Source organism: Rattus norvegicus, chromosome 2, assembly GCF_036323735.1.
Source record: "Rattus norvegicus strain BN/NHsdMcwi chromosome 2, GRCr8, whole genome shotgun sequence".
Lineage (NCBI taxonomy): Eukaryota > Metazoa > Chordata > Mammalia > Rodentia > Muridae > Rattus > Rattus norvegicus.
In genome coordinates, this window is record NC_086020.1 from 176,868,268 (window position 1) to 176,886,781 (window position 18,514).

The window sequence follows — 18,514 nt, forward strand, 5'->3', positions numbered from 1 at the left end:
ACCCACAGCTTCTTGAACTCTGGAGAGTGGCACACCACCCGGAAAGGCCCTGCGTGTGTGGGCGGAGCCCATAAGAGGCTGGGAAGTGACGCAGTACGTGCGTGCGTGCGTGCGTGCGTGCGTGCTCGCTCACGGCGGCGGCGGCGGCGGCGGAGCGGAGAGGCCAGAGCCGGAGACCGAGCTGGGATCGGGCCCCGGGCGGGGGCGGTGCGAGAGGCGCCGAGCGGATCCTGGGGGCGGGGACGGAGCCCGGGCGGGCGGGACTGGAGCAGAGCCCGGGAACGGGGCGGGAGGTCCCAGGGCCCCGGGTTGGGGGGTGGAACCGCACTTCGTCGCCGCGGGGGTGCCGGGACTCCGGCCGCAGTGCCGCCGCCATCACGGACTTCCTGTGGGACAAGCGCACGGGCCTCGCCGCCAGAACGGTGAGCGCGCGGGCTGGCGGACCTTGGGGCCGCGGAAAGATGGCTACCGCCAGACGGGCGGCAACGGGATATGGAGACATTAGGAGTGTTGGGCTCTGGAAGCAGCAGATTAGCGAGATGAGAGGGAGGGAGGTCGACGTGCTTCTGTGTAGTAGCAAGACCTACAGTATAGTAAACTTGGAGGAGCTGTAGAAGTGATGAGGTACAGACAGGAGCGATTCCAGACGTGCAAAAGTTGGACCAAGGGTTTAATATGAACCGAAAAGTGTTAAGATGGCAGTGTAGAGGAAGAGTTTGACTCTAGGGAATTATTCCGGCTTTTTTGAGTAAGATAGGAAGAAAAGTTTAGAAGTTGAGGAAGCTAAACTAGATATGCTTTTCTAGGAAAGGCCGCAGTGACTTTGTTGGTAGGTCTCCAAAGTGAGATGGCATTTCTATTCATTAAGTTAAGATTGGGTTACCTGGCAAAGTCTAGTGCTTGCGTCTTCTCAGTTTCCTTCCTGTCAGCCACTTTAGGCCAATGTACAGTAGGTTACTTTCCTTAATTTAAGAAGGTTGTGAGGAAGCGGCAGAGAATGGCAACCAGATGTTGGAGTCAAAACTACAGACCTCATGTTGTCAGTCTTGGACCAAGACTGTCCCAGAGGCTCATCTTACTCAGATCGTCCTGTGCTTTTCCTGGATTATAACAGTGATTTCGCTCTGATTTTTCCCCTTTGACTAAAAAAGGATTCATGAATCTTAGTCAGTCCATTTCATTTAATGGAGACCCAGCTGCCAGCCAAATATTACTGATATTAATTAAAAAGTACTTAGTAGGCTAGGGTTATAGCTCAGGTGATGTGGTGGTGGTGGTCATGAAGAAGTCCTGGGTTTATCTCCAGTCTGTGTAAGCCCCAGCGCCATCATGAGGCTGGTCTGTAATTTCTGCACTTGGATCAGAAGACATTCAGGGCCATCCTAGGCTACAGATCAAAAAAATCGAGGCCAGCTTAGGATATGTCAAGTGTGGTCTTGCAAGTCGTTCATCCCAGCACTCAGGAGACAGAAGCTAACAAGATCTCTGAGTTCAAATTCTGCCAGGTACTTAGCAAGTTTAGCTCAGCCGGTTACATAATGAAACCTTGTCTCAAGAAAGAGAGGGCACAGGGGAGCAAGCTAGCCAGTGCGTTGAGGCACTGGAACACCCTTTAATCTCAGTATTTGAGAGACACAGGTAGATGGATCTCTGTGAGTGTGAGGTCAGCCTGGTCTACCAAGTGAACTCCAAAACAGCCAGGGCGGTGTAGAGATACCCTGTCTCAAACCAAAAAGAAAAGAGAAGCTCAGTTATTTTCTGCGGGATAAATCCAGTGGTGGTAGGGAACATACAGACAGACACACTTACCTTGTACTGTTTTACAACTTTGTGAAAAACTTGGGCAGACATGTGGGAGACCTTTGTGGGACCACATCCTGATCTCTGGAACTCTGTTCATAAAATCCTGGGACACTGAACTGCTCCCCTTGTGGCTCTCCTCATCTAGTGGGGAGAGAAGATGAGCTGTTAATAACTAAGACAACCGTGTAAACTAAAGCTTATTTTGTTTGCTTGTGAAGAACTCAGGATGGCACAGCTGCGCATGTTAGATGGCAGCAGAGATGAACTGTGGCAATATTAGTCACACACTTGTCACCTGTCGTGAACTGTGGCTCAGACCAGAAGGTCTTCATGGAGCCATGTTTGAGGTAGAGCAATTGAATTTGACTTTCTTGAGTTTTCAGCCAAAACTTGTAGGTGGCTATATAGTCCATAAAGGGAAAATTATAAACAGGACAGCTAAGGAGTCCGTGTGCTAAAAGGCTTAGCGACCAAAAGCAGCTTTGCACCTTTGGAAGCAGGCCGTCCGAGAGAATGGTTCTGAAAACTCAATGTCCTTCCATTCTGCTGCTTCTTCCCTTCTAGATGCCTCATCCCCGAAGGTACCATTCCTCAGAGAGAGGTAGCCGGGGAAGTTACCACGAGCACTATCGGAGCCGAAAACATAAGCGAAGAAGAAGTCGCTCCTGGTCAAGTACCAGTGACCGGACAAGGCGGCGGCGGAGGGAGGATAGCTACCATGTTCGGTCTCGAAGGTAAGGCTTCAGCAAGAGAGACTGATTGTAGGCCACTGGTTATTTATTTATTCAGTAAGTGTTCATTGGTTACGTGCTGAGGCCAGTGGGTTCAGCAGCTGGCAGAAGGTGATGGGGCTAGGTATGGGCTTCTGTGCTTGACATGTATTTGGTTCTGGGTTCACTTCCTGCCGTTGTAGAAAAGGTGCAGGGGGAGATGTTGTTGACTTACATCTGGGATGATGAGGTGGGGGGTATTGTTGGCTTACATCTGGGATGATGAGGTGGGGGGTGTTGTTGGCTTACATCTGGGATGATGAGGTGGGGTGTTGTTGGCTTACATCTGGGGTAAGAGGTGGGGGGTGTTGTTGGCTTACATCTGGGGTAATGAGGTGGGGGGTGTTGGTGGCTTACATCTGGGGTAATGAGGTGGGTGTGTTGGTGGCTTACATCTAGGATGATGAAGGAGGGGGTATTAGTGACTTACACCTGGGGTGGTGAGGTGGGTGTGTTGGTGGCTTACATCTAGGATGATGAAGGGGGGGGTATTAGTGACTTACACCTGGGGTGGTGAGGTGGGTGTGTTGGTGGCTTACATCTAGGATGATGAAGGGGGGGGTATTAGTGACTTACACCTGGGGTGGTGAGGTGGGTGTGTTGGTGGCTTACATCTAGGATGATGAAGGGGGGGTATTAGTGACTTACACCTGGGGTGGTGAGGTGGGTGTGTTGGTGGCTTACACCTGGGATGATGAGGCAGGGAGGATTATGAGCTCAAGGCTAGTTTGGGCTTCATACTGAGTTTGAGGTCAGCCTGGTCTATATAATGAGACTCTCAAAGGGGGAAATTTTTTTGAAAGGTTTTTTCTAGAGGAAGTACTTATGAATTAGAGTTGTACCCACCAGGCATTGTTGGAATGGTTCTAGATTAGATGTATGTAGTTCAGGGAAAACAACTTTAAAGAAAGTTCTGCGTATAGGTGTTTTACCCACGTTTCTGTCTTGCATAATATGCATTCCTGGTGCCCTTGGTCCTTAGAAGGGAATATGGGATTCCAGGAACTGGAGTTACAGGCAGCTGTGAGCTTTCATGTGGGCCATGGAAATCAAACCCAGGTTCTCTGAAAGAGTGACCAGTGCTCTTAACCAGTGAGCTGTCTCTAGCTAGCCCTTTTCATTTTGTTCTTTAGACAAGGTGTAACTGTGTAGCCCTGGCTGGCCTAGAACTTTCTGGGTAGACTAGGGTAGTCTTGAAATCAGAGATAACACCTGCTGCCTCTTCTGGAGCCCTGGGATTAATGGAGTGCACTACCTTGTCTGATTTAAGGAGAACTTTTAATGAAAGGGATACCTAAACTTGCCTAGTGGGACTAGTGAAAGTCAATAGGGGAAATGTCTTTGGGTGGCAGGAAGTGCATGCCATGGACTAACTGCTAAAGAGAGCTCATGTGCTAACACGTAAGCTAGTCTGCAGTGAGCTAACACGGATGCTAGGCTGCAGTGTTTTAATAACTGAGAGGTATGGAGAGGAGTGGGCTGGATTAGAGCACGGCTGAGTTTCATTTGGAGACAGCAGAGAGCAAGCAAACTGGTTCTCTGTTCCCTTATATCATAGAGAGGAGGAGGAGGGGCAGCGCCTCAGAGGGCTTCTGCAGGTGCCTCTGGGAAGCTCTTAGAGATAGTAGGTTGTGGGAGCACCACTGTGGTGCTTCTTCCTAAGATAGGGCCTCATTGCCTGCTGTGGCTGGGAATGTGGCCTGCACTGATACTCCTAGTGGGTACTTATTATCCAACAGCAGCTATGACGATCATTCATCTGACCGGCGGCTATACGATCGACGATACTGTGGCAGCTACAGGCGCAATGACTACAGCCGGGATAGAGGAGAGGCCTACTATGACACAGACTTTCGGCATTCCTATGAATACCATCGAGAGAACAGCAGTTACCGAAGCCAGCGCAGCAGCCGCCGGAAACCCAGACGGCGGAGAAGACGTAGCAGAACATTCAGCCACTCATCTTCAGTGAGTGTCAGCCCAAGCCTTTTGCTCTCCCCATTCTTCTTCAGTCCCTCAGAAAAAAAATGCCCCCTTGCTCTCAGTCATGCTTTGAAGCATGAACATTGACGTAGGCACTAAATATGCCTGCCCTCTCTCACTCTTGAGGGGCCCCAAATCTACTTTGGAGATAGAAGGTCAAACATCCTTTATGCCCTCGGTGTTATGTTGAATATGTTGGGCTTGTCGGGAGCAGCTCCTCTGCCCCGATGCCTCTTTTTTTATGAGGATCTTGGTTTTGAAAGATCTCTGTCTCCCAAGCCCTGGACTCTGTGGCCCCTCAGCAGGCAATTTTGGGTTGGGGGTCAAGGGAATACTGCGTCTGCCTAGAAGTGTGCTTCGTAGAGCATGGGGTTGTGGGTAACACTGGCAACATCATCACTTTCCTGCTCTGCCCGTGCCTTTCCCTGTCCTGATTTGGGTTTGGGGACTTGGGATTATGCGCCGCTCTCTCTTCTCACACCGCTCCGCCTTAGCACATCTGACGTGTTCCCTTCCACTGTCCCCCATCATCGTCTGTCCCCCCTGGCTGGGCGCCTGTGACCGGTGACCCCTACACCACCCACCCCGTCTCCCTCCGGCCCCCGATCCGACACCTGGCTTGCTCCGACCCCCCCCACCCCCCGACAGCAGCACAGCAGCCGGAGAGCCAAGAGTGTAGAGGACGACGCTGAGGGCCACCTCATCTACCACGTCGGGGACTGGCTACAAGAGCGATGTACAAGCCAAATCGTAACAATCCTATAGCCTGTAATGGTCCCATAGCCATCCTAATGTCCCATGCCAACCCAGGTCACAGCCTCTTGTGCCTTTCTCAGTGGTGTTGCTCATCTGGGTGGTTTGAGTTGCTGTTGAGAACTGACCTGTTGTCCACTCCCAACTCTCATGGCCCCTGGGTTAAAGGTGGTGGGAGTCACACAGGGGTTTCTTCCCCTGCAGCCATCTATATCTGTTCCCCCTTCCTTCATCTCCTCACCCCAGGTTGCTGTGCCCTATTTTCTTCCAGTTCATCTCATTCCCCCCTTTTCTCCCTCCCTCTCCCCGACCCTGCTTTCTTTCGTTTCAGATGAAATTGTAAGCACCTTAGGAGAAGGGACCTTTGGCCGAGTTGTACAGTGTGTGGACCATCGCAGGTAACTATGGCCCGCCGCTTACTCCTCCTCTGTTAAGCTTAGAAGATTGTGAGGAATCGGATCTGTTTACAGATTAAACAGGCAGAAGTTCTCAGTCTGATGCTTTAGTCACTGATGCATTCAACCTGAGATTTTTTTTTTTTTTTTTTTTTTCCGGAGCTGGGGACCGAACCCAGGGCCTTGCGCTTCCTAGGCAAGCGCTCTACCACTGAGCTAAATCCCCAACCCCTCTGAGATGTTCTTGAACCCAATGAAAACCTGTTGCCCTACAGGGGCGGAGCACGAGTTGCCCTGAAGATCATTAAGAATGTGGAGAAGTACAAGGAGGCCGCTCGACTAGAAATCAACGTGCTGGAGAAAATCAATGAGAAAGATCCTGACAACAAGAAGTAAGCCGAGGGGCTCTCTCCACAAGGAAGGCTTTACTGGGGCTATGCGGGCGGGCGGCGAGTACATCCAGTCTTGTCTGTCTGTCTTATTCTTAGGCATGCTTTTCTCTGTGTAGCCCTTGCTGGCCTAGAAACTGCTTGTAGAGCAGGCTGTCCTCGAACTCACAGAGATCCTCGTGCCACTGCCTCCTGAGAGCTGAGAGGAAAGGCATGTGCCACATCCAGCCCGTTAAACTTTGGATCATGAGAGTAGCAAAGCATTAAGATAGTCCTATGACAGTCTATCTACTCCTGTTTGTATTACGACGATATCAGCAATCTGAGAATGACCCTGGCATTGGTGGGCATCACTCTAGATGGTGCATGCCTGTCATTCCAGCCATTCAGAAGAAGAGGAAAGGCAGATTGGAAGGATTACAGCCTGGACAATGTAAATTTCCGTAAGACATTTTCTGACCACTGGAAATGGTTCTAGAGATTGTGACCCATGGATGGAGCACCAACCAACTCTCACAGGGTCCTAAGTTCAAACCCCAGTCAAATACACAGAGCCACAGTTCGTTCAGGAATGAAGCAGGAGAATCAGAAATTTGAGATGAGGGGAGAGATTGCTCAGCAGTTAGGAATGATAGGATAAGACCTGAGTTTAGTTCCCAGCATCCACATAGAAGTTCAAAATAGCTCTAGGAAAGCCTGGCACTGCTTGTGCTTGCCTTTAATCTCAGCACTCAAAGGCAGGGGTAGGCAGATCTCTGACTTTGAAGACAACCTGGTCTGCAGAGTAAGTTCCAGGACAGCCAGAGCTTTGCAGAGAAACCCTGTCTAGAAGTGGAAGAAAAAGAAAGAAAGGAAGGAAGGAAGGAAGGAAGGAAGGAAGAAAGAAAGAAAGAAAGAAAGAAAGAAAGAAAGAAAGAAAGAAAGAAAGAACATCAGAAGGGGGAGGGGGGGAGTCTGGAGAGATGGCTCAGCAGTTAAGAGCACTGACTGCTCTTCCAGAGGTCCTGAGTTCAATTCCCAGCCACCACATGGTGGCTCACAACCATCTGTAATGGGATCTGATGCCCTCTTCTGGTGTGTCTGAAGACAGCTACAGTGTACACACACACACTAGTTTAAAGATTTATATATAAATAAATAAATCTTTAAAAAGCAAAACAAAAAAATAGCTCCAGAAGATCCAGCACCTCTGTCCTCTTCAGAAATGTGCAGTCACGTGCAATAACTAACTCACATAATTAAAAATAAAGTCTTTGAAAGAAATCATGGAATTGGTAGTAGTAGAACACTGGCCTGGAATGCACCAGAACTTGGTTCTAAGTGAAGAGGAGTACCAGGCTCTAGAACTGTGGGTGTTTCTACAGTTACAGTTTTGATCTCATGCTATTCATCTGCTAAAATTGTAAGATTGTGACGGCGAAGGTTGTTTGTTGGTTTTGAGGCAGTACCTCATTTAGCTAAGGCTAGCTTCTGCTCATTCTTGTAGCCAAAGGCAAGGATAACCTTGAACTCTTGCCTCCACCTACAATTATAGAAATTTACCTAGTTTTATGTGGTACCAGGTATTAAACTTTAGACAAATACTTTACCAACTGAGCCACATCCCTAGCCCAAATAAGATTTAACAAAACAGTGAAGTATAAACTTCGCCACAGTGGCTGATACTAAAGTTCAGGAGATGGGGCCGGAATGTAATGGCTCATGAATTTGAGACCAGGATGTGGCCAGGACATAGGAAGTTCCAGGTCAGACTGTGCTTGAGTGAAACCCAGACAACAAAAATAACTTTGGTAACTGAGAATCCATATTGTTTAGAATTTCATGCTATAACTCTTGAGCAAATAGTTGTTTTGGGATTTTTTTTTTTTTAATTTATTTGAGACAGGAACATATTACATAACCTAAACTGACTTCAAATTCATGGTGAACCTCCTGCTTCTAGTTTCCTGCGTGCCCTGATTGCAGATACCACCCTCCTCTGTCTGACAAGTGGAGTTTGTTTTCCTTGTTTTGAGGGCTGAGATAAGAACATGGCCTCTTACATGCCAGGGAGGTGCTGTATTCCTGAGTTACAACCCCTGTTATAGGGAGTAGGTTTGAACGATTCAGGATGTTACAAAAATATGTTGGGGAGAGTTTGGCAGGTTCATTGGTTCTTCCTTTTTGTCATTCTCTAGATTACCTGAATTTTGTTGACAATCTTAATTGTTTTTTGGGGGGTATTTTGTTTTTTTAAGTGCCAGGGTATCATGTAACCCAGGCTAACTTCTTCAGACTTACTGTGTAGTTGAAGATAATCTTAAACTTAGGATTCTTCTGCCTCCACCTCCCAAATGCTGAGATTAAGGTTCATGCCATCATAGTTGTTATGAGGAAAGCTGCAGATTGAACTTGGGCCTTCTGCATGCTAAGTAGGCACTCTACCAACTGAACTACATTCCTAACCTTAATTAGTCATATTAGCTAGCATGCTTTTATACAACTGTTGAATCAACAGCCGTTCTGTCTTTCCTTTTGGTGGGGTGACGGGATTTGGGAACTTATTAGACATCCAACTCCCCCTATCTCTCCCCAGCCTCTGTGTCCAGATGTTTGACTGGTTTGACTACCATGGCCACATGTGTATCTCCTTTGAGCTTCTGGGCCTTAGCACCTTCGATTTCCTCAAAGACAACAACTACCTGCCCTACCCCATCCACCAAGTGCGCCACATGGCCTTCCAGCTCTGCCAGGCCGTCAAGTGTGAGTGGGGTGGGCTGAGGCGAACTCTGGGGCAGCCCTTCCCTCCTTCAGACCTCTTTTGTGTACTTGTGTGCTAGGCATGGCCCTAAGCAGTCAGTTCACTCACACACCTGTTACCATCACTGACAGCACTTAGTGTCTTTTCCTCATCCCTTCTGCTTTGGAGAAGTGCTGTACAACAAACACAGAAGTACTCGTACTCTAAAAACTCTAGTCTTAGGTTTGTCTAATGAGGTGCTCTTCACAAAGCAGTTGGGAAAACACCAGATCATTCAGCTGGGGCACCAGCTTTAGAATTTAGAGTAGGTCCTCTGCATCGGCACAGTGATGCAGTTTTAAAAATGTTAGGCAGTCACATAGATCAATCATAAGACCAAACAAAAACTCCCACCTGTGGCACACTGCTGCTTTTCTATCCGATGAACCATGTGTGCATTTTATATTATTAAGGGTAGAGGTTAGGCCAGCCATTTTATTTGATTGGAGAGCAGAAAGCAGCCCCAGTAGAGTCTGGGCCTGCCTCCTGACTAGCTTTGTCCTTAGCACTCAATAAGGGGTCAACTGCTGGCAATTAGTACTAGCCACCTGGATCAAGCCTGATCTAGCCTTTTCCCCGCAGTCCTCCATGATAACAAGTTGACACATACGGACCTCAAACCTGAAAATATTCTGTTTGTGAATTCAGACTACGAACTCACCTACAATCTAGAGAAGGTAAGATGGACAGCGGCTACCCTCTGTCCAGAGGGGCAGACAAATGGGCCACTTGGCGTTTGGTTAGTTCTTTGTTGTTCTCCCCTTTACTAATTTCTCCCTGTCTGGCTCCAGCTGGGAAACCAGTGAGCCGCGGTGATAAGTCAAAAGGGAGCAATTTAACAGGACTTGAAAGATAATTTGGGAAATGTTCACACTCCATTTGTGAGATGTGCATTTCTGTGTGGTAGGAAAACTCCCAATTGCTTGACTGCTGGAGGTCTCAGCTCCAAAGATCCTCTTCACCCTTTGCTACACAGTACAGATTTTCAGAATAGCACCCCAGACACTTGGCTCTAGTCGTCTGGTAGAGGCTTCCACACTATTCTGTATCATTTCTTAGTCTTCCTTTCCTGCTCTTACAGCACTACTGTGAGAGCTAGCTGTGGTGGCATATGCCTGTATCCCAGCACTTGGGAGGCTCTGAGGTAGAATTGCTGCAGGTTGAAAGCCTGCCTGGGATACATAATGAAATCCTCTTTTAAACAACCAAGTACTCGGAGCCTAATTTTCCTTGGTAGATGGGAACAGGCTATATTTGTCAGACTCTGAAGCAGCTTAGTCTCTGAGTGTCAGTTATGAGGAGATTCATTCCCGTCTGCTTGGCTCCTAGAAACGAGATGAACGCAGTGTGAAGAGCACAGCTGTGCGGGTGGTGGACTTCGGCAGTGCCACCTTTGACCATGAGCACCATAGCACCATTGTCTCCACTCGCCATTACCGAGCCCCAGAAGTCATCCTGGGTAAGGGAGCTCAGGACTGCCCAGTGTGCAGTGGTGTGAGGAGGGGGCGTATCCTAGGCATCACACTACCTCTCCCTCCCCCTCACTGCACAGAGTTGGGCTGGTCACAGCCGTGCGACGTGTGGAGCATAGGCTGTATCATCTTCGAGTACTACGTCGGCTTCACCCTCTTCCAGGTAAGTGGTGGGATAATACTGGGCTGCTGGATTTCCTGATCTGCAGAGGCCATGCCTGCTCAGTACTCCACACTGTCCATCTGGCAACTGGTCCCCAGGGGGCCTTGATGAGTCCTACACTCAGCTCTGTCTTTGTTTCTCAGACCCATGACAACAGAGAGCATCTAGCCATGATGGAAAGGATCCTGGGTCCTGTCCCCTCTCGGATGATCAGAAAGACAAGGTGACGCTTGAGCAGGAGGCACTTGAGCTCTTCTTCCCTCGGAATTTGTCTGTCACACGCCACTTTCTTTTTTCCATTGATACCTCCCTAGCTCCTACTTACTTTCACTTGGGTAAACAAGGGAACAGATATTATCAAAGTGGAACCTTCTGATGCACCAACCTCCCCTTCCCCTTTAGAAAACAGAAATATTTTTATCGGGGTCGCCTGGATTGGGATGAGAACACCTCAGCTGGGCGCTACGTCCGTGAGAACTGCAAACCACTACGGGTGAGCCTGGCCAGGGAGAAATACTGTCCACGATCTAAAGGTTGTTCTTTCTTAGGGTGGTTTGCCCCTGGAATGCATTTTGTAAGTGGAGGTTAGGGCAGGAGGGGGAGAAACATTGAAAGAAGACAGTTTGATCAACAGCGGACAGCAGAGAGGATTCACAGAGCCGAGGTTAGGTAGTGTCACATAGAGACAGCCAGATGAAGCAATGGCCTGGTTTCTTAAGGACAGAAAAAAATAAACTACCTTTGAAAAGCTTAAATTTTAATGTGGAGCTAAGGAAGATTCATGAGGTTGAAAAGTCTATACAAGTAAAATTTAGAAAAAGAAGGAATAATTGTGGAAAGGTAGGTTGAGCTGTAATATCAGAAATGGCCATAATGTTGCGATAAAGTAGCTTTCAAATTGCATGCAAACGGAGCTTTAAAGGAAGCTGAGACTTGTATGGTGGCACAGGCCTGAAATCCCAGCACTTGGGAATCTGAGGTGGGTGTTCCAAGTCAGCTGCAGTGCATAGTTCCAGAACAGCTGGGCTGCACAGCGAGACCCTGTCTTGAGAAGGAAATAAAGATAACTTTGTAAGGCGTCCTGCCTTACCTTCTTCCTGCCCTCCACCAGCGGTATCTGACCTCAGAGGCAGAGGACCACCACCAGCTCTTCGATCTGATTGAAAACATGCTTGAGTATGAACCTGCTAAGCGGCTGACCTTAGGTGAAGCCCTTCAGCACCCTTTCTTCGCCTGCCTTCGGACTGAGCCACCCAACACCAAGTTGTGGGACTCCAGTCGGGATATCAGTCGGTGACAATCAGGCTTTGGGCCCCCTGCTCCCTGTGTAGCAGTGGGTGTCCAGTCCAGGACACTGGTGCTTTTTTATATAAGAGAACAGAGCCAGAACTCGCCCCCTCTCCAGCCCCTGGCTCCTTTATACCTGTGAATATGTGAAATAGTGTAAATATGACAGAACTTGTACCTATCGATTCAACCCCTGCCATGTATATACTACTACTTACACTCTTCAACCTCATCTGCCCCTCATGTGGAGTCGGATGGGGGGCAGAATGACGTAACCAGGTGGTGTCTACCCCATGTTTTATAAGGGATTTTGTACAGTCTTTGTGAAATAAAATGACATGCTTCATCTGACCCCCAATCCCTGGAATTTGAGGTTCGGGGGTATCAGGGTAAAGGGGGTGAAATGAGTGGTAGCCGGCTGAATTTGGGTATAAAGGTCTCTTTGTCCTGCAGGCTTAGATTAAGCCACTTATGTGCGCTTTGTATTCTAAGGTAGTAAAGATTAAAATAGATAAAATCGGGTAGAACTTCTGTGATGTAGAGTAGTGAATGTTGAGAAATAGCTTTGGCCCTCTAAGTAAATGGATAGTAACAGTAGCCTGGAGGCTGTACCCTCTGATAGGTCCAGGAACCCATGAAGAAAACTCAGCCTCCCGCCACTGGCCAGTGCAGAAATTTCCCATCTGTGCTGCTTATTTGAGGCTACCTGGGATATGTAGTTCATTTTCCTGCTAGGAAGTCACGTGAAGGAAGTGCAACTCTAGGCTGCGGAGACTGGCTTAGAGATATCACGTGATGCACTTCCCGCTTTTGGATTTTTCCTCCAACTGAGGCGCAGGCGCAATTCACTGCTGCTGCGGGAATCTTCGCGACTCTTCCGGTTGGTTCAACCAATTGGAGCACAGGGAAGCGAGTGGACCAAGCACACCGGAGGGAGTTCTTTGGGCCACCACCGCCGTACTGCCGCGGCAGGGGCGTGGAGGGCAGGGGAGGCCCGGGCTCGCTTGCAAACATGGCTCAGAACAGAGACGGCGGGAATCCATTCCCTGACTCCGGCGAGCTTGACAATCCCTTTCAGGTGATTTGCGCCGGCCTCCTTTGGCCAGTCTACTATGCCCAGTTCTGTGGGGTCGGACTGCTATTCCCATTTGTGACTTTTGACCCAGGGTAGAAGTGTCGCTGCGTGAAGGTGACGGTAGCTCAAGACCAGTGAGCAGGGGGTGCTAAAGGGATATGGGCTCTACCTCTTTAATGATCGGGTTCTAGCTATGTAGAGTGATATATTTGAAGGCAAATGTTGAGGACAACGGCGTGGTACCGAGGGCTCAGTACTTGGAGCCACTAGCAGTTTCGGGAAGCTCCTAGGAATTCCTTTGACAGCGATTGCCCGCTGAGCCCAGTCTCTGCTCTCAGGACCCAGCTGTGATCCAGCACCGACCCAGCCAGCAGTATGCCACGCTTGACGTCTACAACCCCTTTGAGAACCGAGAGGTGAGCAATTAGAGGGAGCACAGAGTAGCAGAGAAAGTAGAGTGTTCCATAAGCCGGGTCTGAGCATACTAGGGACTTTTTTTTTTTCTTTTTTTTTTTCTTTTTTTTTTTTTTCCGGAGCTGGGGACCGAACCCAGGGCCATGCACTTGCTAGGCAAGCTCTCTACCACTGAGCTAAATCCCCAGCACCATACTAGGGACTTTCTAAATGCAACAAAATGATGAAGTGCTGTGTTTTTAGCTTCCTAAGAGACGTTAGACAGGCCAAGCCTAATCTTGGGCAAAAGAGCCATCTAATTTTGAGTTATAGAAGTCAGTTCAGGGAAGACTTGTTTGAAGAGAACATTGGGGTAGTCATAGTTGAGAAACCTGTTAGGTGTGCGATCAGAGGGCAAACGAGGAGGGCCAGTAAAAGAAAATAAATGTAGGGGAGGGCTGCGGGGATGTAGTAGCTCAGCTGGTAAAGTGCTTGCCTACCAAGTGCACTACCCTCAGCCCTACATGAACCCACTATGGTGGCCCCGGTGGGTAATCCTAGCACTAGAGAGGTAGAGGTAGGTGTGTCAGGCTTGGCTACTAGCAAGTTGGAGACCAGGATGGCGTGTGAGACACTGTCTCAAAAAAACAGAGAGTCGGGTGGCTCAATTGGTAAAGGCCCAGTTTGCTGCCTAGACTAAAACCTGACTTCAGCCAGTCCCCCAAGAATGATGTGAAGGCAAGAACAAATTTCTACAAGTTGTCATCTGACCTCCATGTGCATCCCATGATTCAAGAGTGTACAAGCACACATTAACTCTCACACACGATAGGTAAATGTAATTTTAAAAATTAGAAAAGTTGAGATCATATGTGGATAACGGCTGATGCACTGGATGTGAGAAACTGCAGCAGGACTGCTATGGCTCTGAAGGAGCTGCCCAGCTTACATTCACACACGAAGTAGTTTAGGCACATGGCACAGAGCTGTCAATCCCAGTGCTTAGCCTGAAGTAGGAGGATTGCAAAGAGACCAGCCCACATGCCTGTCTTCTCAAAAACAAAACCAAAAAACCAGTGAGGTTCCTAACTTGTAGGGAAATGCTGCTCACTTGGGTGATGCTTTCACGCATACTAGATCACTGAGTTACAGGGGACGAGGTGATGTCTAAGGCTTGTCTCCAGCAGCCCCCACCAGCCTATGAGCCTCCTGCCCCAGCCCCAGCCCCTCTGCCGCCACCCTCAGCTCCTTCTGTACAGTCCTCAAGAAAGCTCAGCCCCGCAGAGCCCAAGAACTACGGCTCCTACAGCACTCAGGTAAAGAGGGTGTGTGGGTGGTGGGGGATGAGCCAGTGCTGGGCCTCAGGTTCACACCTGCCTCTCGTGCTGGGTAGGCTACAGCTGCAGCAGCCACCGCTGAGCTGCTGAAGAAGCAGGAGGAGCTCAACCGGAAGGCAGAGGAGTTGGACCGCAGGGAGCGAGAGCTGCAGCATGTTGCCCTGGGTGGTGCAGGCAGTAAGTGGGTCCTGGTTAGGGTGAGAATGAGTTCTTGACAGCTTGGGAGGAACATGGGTTCTTCAGTCACATTGTTAAATTTGTGTTTAATTATAGTTGACACTGCTTCCTAGCCATGGGCTCATGACATAATGGGTTGTTTTAAGAATAATTATGATTTTTTATTGGTTATTTTGTTTATTTCAAATGTTATCCCCCTTCCTGGTTTCCTCTCTGAAGCGCCCCCCCCATTCTACCCTCCCCCTGCCTCCATGAGGGTGCTCCCCCATCATCCACCCATTCCCGCCCCCACTGCCCTGCCCTAGCATTCCCCTGCACTGGGGCATCAAGCCTTCACAGGACCCAGGGCTTCCCCTCCCATTGATGCCAGACAAGGCCATCCTCTGCTGCATATGCAGCTGGAGCCAGGGGTCCCTGCATGTATTCTTTGGTTAGTGGTTATTTATAATATTTTTATTTCATGCATTTGAGTGTTTTGCCTGCACGTATGTAAGTGCACCATATGTATATAGGACCAGAAGAGAGCAACAGATCCCCTGGAGCTGGAGTTACAGGCTGTTGTAAGCTCACATGTGGGTGCTGGGAACACTTAGAAGAGCAGCAAGTGTTTCTAACCACTGAGCCTTCTCTGCAGCCCTTTCGGTAGTATACACCCTTGAGGTGTATCAGCCCAACCCACTGATACACACCCCAATCATTAGATTGAGCACTTCAGCCTCCTGTTGTCTGAAATGTTCTTCTCAATTTATAAAGTAAGGAATTGTGAGGGCTGAGGAAAATCATCTATGCGAAGTTCTTGGCAGGATCCTCCAATGTTTCAAGTAATAACTATTTGCTTACTGTTGTTTTTTGTTGTTCGTTGTTTTGTCTTGAAAGAGTCTTATGTAGACAGACTGGTCTGGAGCTTTCTGTCATCCTGCCTCAGCCCCCAGTGTGAGATAAGAGGAGTGCATTGCTCTGCCTACTGCTTTCCACTCTTTGCCTCTCTTTGCCCATGATTGAGAAGACAGAAATGGGAGAAGAAGTGAGTGTGCCTCTGACTGATACCTGTGTCTTCCTGGTTTTGTCCCTTACAGCTCGACAGAACAACTGGCCTCCCCTGCCGTCTTTTTGCCCTGTGCAGCCTTGCTTTTTCCAAGACATCTCTATGGAGATCCCCCAAGAATTTCAGAAGACAGTGTCTACCATGTACTACCTCTGGATGTGTAAGTGTAAGAAGACTTTTGGGGAGATATTACAGTCTCCCCAAATCTGTTAAATGCCCTAGAATACAACTCTGAGAGCAAGAGACTTAGCATCTTTTCAAGAACCTTTAGGCTTACTCTTTCTTATTGAATGTACGTTCTTAGCCTGCCCCTTCCCTCTGTCACCATGCATAAATGTATTCTGAATTCTTTCAAAGTTTTTGCAAAGAGATCATGCCTCCTTGCAAAACATCAATCTGTGAGATTGATTGTACAGGGCACAGGCCCTGTCCTTTCCCTCTGCGGCCACATTTGGTGAGGGTTATTGGGCAGGTATATGTGACAGGCTTTGCTGCAGTCCAAAAGGTCCTTCACCCTGTCACTTTGCCCCTCAGGCAGCACTCTGGCTCTTCTCCTGAACTTCTTCGCCTGCCTGGCCAGGTTCTGTGTGGACACCGGCAGTGGGTCAGGCTTTGGGCTGTCTATGCTCTGGCTGCTCCTTTTTACTCCCTGCTCCTTTGTCTGCTGGTACCGCCCGATGTATAAGGCTTTCCGGTAAGTGAGGGGTGATGGGAGGGCTGCAGTGAGATGCAGTGGGAGGTGATGGGGGGCTGCAGTGAGATGCAGTGGGAGGTGATGGGAGGGCTGCAGTGAGATGCATTGGGAGGTGATGGAAGGGCTGCAGTGAGATGCAGTGGGAGGTGATGGGAGGGCTGCAGTGAGATGCAGTGGGAGGTGATGGGAGGGCTGCAGTGAGATGCAGTGGGAGGTGATGGGGGCTGCAGTGAGATGCAGTGGGAGGTGATGGAAGGGCTGCAGTGAGATGCAGTGGGAGGTGATGGGGGCTGCAGTGAGATGCAGTGGGAGGTGATGGGGGCTGCAGTGAGATGCAGTGGGAGGTGATGGGGCTGCAGTGAGATGCAGTGGGAGGTGATGGGGGTGCAGTGAGATGCAGTGGGAGGTGATGGGGCTGCAGTGAGATGCAGTGGGAGGTGATGGGGGCTGCAGTGAGATGCAGTGGGAGGTGATGGGAGGGCTGCAGTGAGATGCAGTGGGAGGTGATGGGAGGGCTGCAGTGGGAGGTGATGGGAGGGCTGCAGACAGGCCCCACAACTGCTCTGACCCTCATTTTCTAATTCTCCCACATTTGCTTTTTTTCTCTTTGCAGGAGTGATAGTTCATTCAATTTCTTCGTTTTTTTCTTCATTTTCTTCGTCCAGGATGTGTTCTTTGTCCTCCAGGCCATTGGTATCCCAGGTTGGGGCTTCAGGTGTGTGAGCCATCCATCCTCATCCTCCCTCTCCCTTTTCCTTGGGAGAGACTAATGTAACAGAAGTCAGAACACTCCTTGGCTAGACAGCTATAGACAAACAGAGGCTGAAAATTAATTTCCTGGGGGCCACATCACAAAGGACGAAAGATCAAGGGAGCATCCTGAAGTGAGAAGGATCTGTTGTTCGTGAAGATGCCAGGAGAGCTAGGAGCCGATGTTTCAGAAATGACTTAAAGTGTGAAGAGAATAGATGTAATGGGACTGGTTCATGGGATGCCGCCATATTGGCCGAGGAATGCCCACTGATGGGCATAGAGCATGTTCTTAGTAGCCCCAGGGAATGCTGGGAGAGCCGAGGCCCGGTAGAGCAGTCCTCACCAACATGTCTTCCCACAGTGGCTGGGTGTCCGCTCTCGTGGTGGTGGGGTCCAACCCAGCCGTGGCGGTGCTCATGCTGCTCGTCGCCCTGCTCTTCACTGGCATTGCCGTGCTGGGAATTGTGATGCTGAAGCGGGTGAGGGCCGGCCTGGAGGGGGTGGGGCTGGGAGTGAGGTCATGGGTCCCCAGGGGATGCTGATTGAACATTAAGAAGGAACTAGGGTAGGGCAATCAGGCCGGTGGGTTATCAACTAATGGACTTTCTTGGGTGGGTGAGTTTGTGTGTTTGAGGGAGTGCCAGCCCAGCTGGAAAGGCAAAAACAGCAGGAGGCTGGTGAGTGGTAGTGTCTGCTCTGGGTGGGGTGGGAGGGGCCTGCCTAGCTTATCATTTCTCTGGTTTTTGCAGATCCACTCCTTATACCGCCAAACAGGTGCCAGCTTTCAGAAGGCCCAGCAAGAATTTGCTGCTGGTGTCTTCTCCAACCCTGCAGTTCGAACTGCCGCCGCCAATGCAGCTGCAGGGGCTGCTGAAAATGCCTTCAGGGCCCCATGACCCCTACTGCACCGGGTGGGATGCCCTGGCCCTGCCACCTGTGGGAGCCAAGATAGCCCCTATCCCTGCAGTCTCTGGGATTCAGGGAGCCGTCACCACTTGGTGACTTCTAATAGGGCTCTTAATTCCACAGCCATGACTCTAAGCCTGACTGGAGGTGTGGAGAGCCCACTGTGACTCAGTCATTATTTGCCTTTATCTCCCATCTGGCCACACTGCAGCCACCTCTCACATAACCCCAAACCCTGTTTCCCTCTGCTGTGCCAAGGATGTCTTCTTCCGTTATTTAAATTAAAAAAGAAAAAAAGTATAACTGGAACTCACCCATTTCCTGGATCTTTACTGGACAT

General features: G+C 49.4%; 2 protein-coding genes and 1 non-coding gene across 15 annotated transcripts; all 3 read left to right on the forward strand.

The window, feature by feature from the left end:
* The first annotated feature begins 155 nt into the window (after positions 1–155).
* Positions 156–12,145, forward strand: Clk2 (CDC-like kinase 2). 11 transcript variants are annotated; one of them, XM_008761186.4, is made up of 14 exons: positions 283–422; positions 2,022–2,150; positions 2,368–2,537; positions 4,292–4,541; positions 5,205–5,292; positions 5,641–5,707; positions 5,980–6,096; positions 8,669–8,835; positions 9,455–9,549; positions 10,202–10,331; positions 10,425–10,507; positions 10,651–10,730; positions 10,910–11,000; positions 11,619–12,145. In XM_008761186.4, the coding sequence occupies exons 2-14, from the start codon at positions 2,052–2,054 to the stop codon at positions 11,802–11,804; spliced, it is 1,623 nt and encodes a 540-aa protein (XP_008759408.1). In that variant the 5' UTR covers positions 283–422; positions 2,022–2,051; the 3' UTR covers positions 11,805–12,145. The 11 variants fall into 11 exon arrangements, 10 of the variants coding, with proteins under 10 accessions (NP_001014276.1, XP_008759408.1, XP_008759409.1 ...); XM_008761187.4 differs by having other exon boundaries at positions 5,208–5,292; XM_039102762.2 differs by having other exon boundaries at positions 4,313–4,541.
* Mir3541 (microRNA 3541) lies at positions 10,340–10,443 on the forward strand. Its single transcript, NR_037315.1, has one exon. It is a non-coding gene; the product is annotated as a microRNA 3541 (primary transcript).
* A 460-nt stretch (positions 12,146–12,605) lies between the features above and the next one.
* Positions 12,606–18,483, forward strand: Scamp3 (secretory carrier membrane protein 3). 3 transcript variants are annotated; one of them, XM_006232753.5, is made up of 9 exons: positions 12,606–12,872; positions 13,208–13,285; positions 14,450–14,578; positions 14,656–14,776; positions 15,853–15,981; positions 16,356–16,515; positions 17,129–17,230; positions 17,630–17,747; positions 18,018–18,483. In XM_006232753.5, exons 1-9 carry the CDS (start codon positions 12,807–12,809, stop codon positions 18,162–18,164), a joined length of 1,050 nt encoding a protein of 349 aa, XP_006232815.1. In that variant the 5' UTR covers positions 12,606–12,806; the 3' UTR covers positions 18,165–18,483. The 3 variants fall into 3 exon arrangements, with proteins under 3 accessions (XP_006232815.1, NP_113912.1, XP_006232816.1); NM_031724.1 differs by having other exon boundaries at positions 12,698–12,872; positions 14,447–14,578; XM_006232754.5 differs by having other exon boundaries at positions 12,828–12,872; positions 14,400–14,578.
* Positions 18,484–18,514: the final 31 nt, after the last annotated feature.

Excerpts from the sequence above, each read along its gene's own strand:
- Clk2 (XM_008761186.4), top strand. The coding sequence starts at position 2,052 with ATGGCAGCAGAGATGAACTGTGGCAATATTAGTCACACACTTGTCACC. Across the intron at positions 4,542-5,204 it reads CATTCAGCCACTCATCTTCA|CAGCACAGCAGCCGGAGAGC; the intron begins GTGAGTGTCAGC and ends ACCCCCCGACAG. Across the intron at positions 8,836-9,454 it reads GCTCTGCCAGGCCGTCAAGT|TCCTCCATGATAACAAGTTG; the intron begins GTGAGTGGGGTG and ends TTTTCCCCGCAG.
- Scamp3 (NM_031724.1), top strand. The coding sequence starts at position 12,807 with ATGGCTCAGAACAGAGACGGCGGGAATCCATTCCCTGACTCCGGCGAG. Across the intron at positions 13,286-14,446 it reads ACCCCTTTGAGAACCGAGAG|CAGCCCCCACCAGCCTATGA; the intron begins GTGAGCAATTAG and ends GCTTGTCTCCAG. Across the intron at positions 17,231-17,629 it reads ATCCCAGGTTGGGGCTTCAG|TGGCTGGGTGTCCGCTCTCG; the intron begins GTGTGTGAGCCA and ends GTCTTCCCACAG.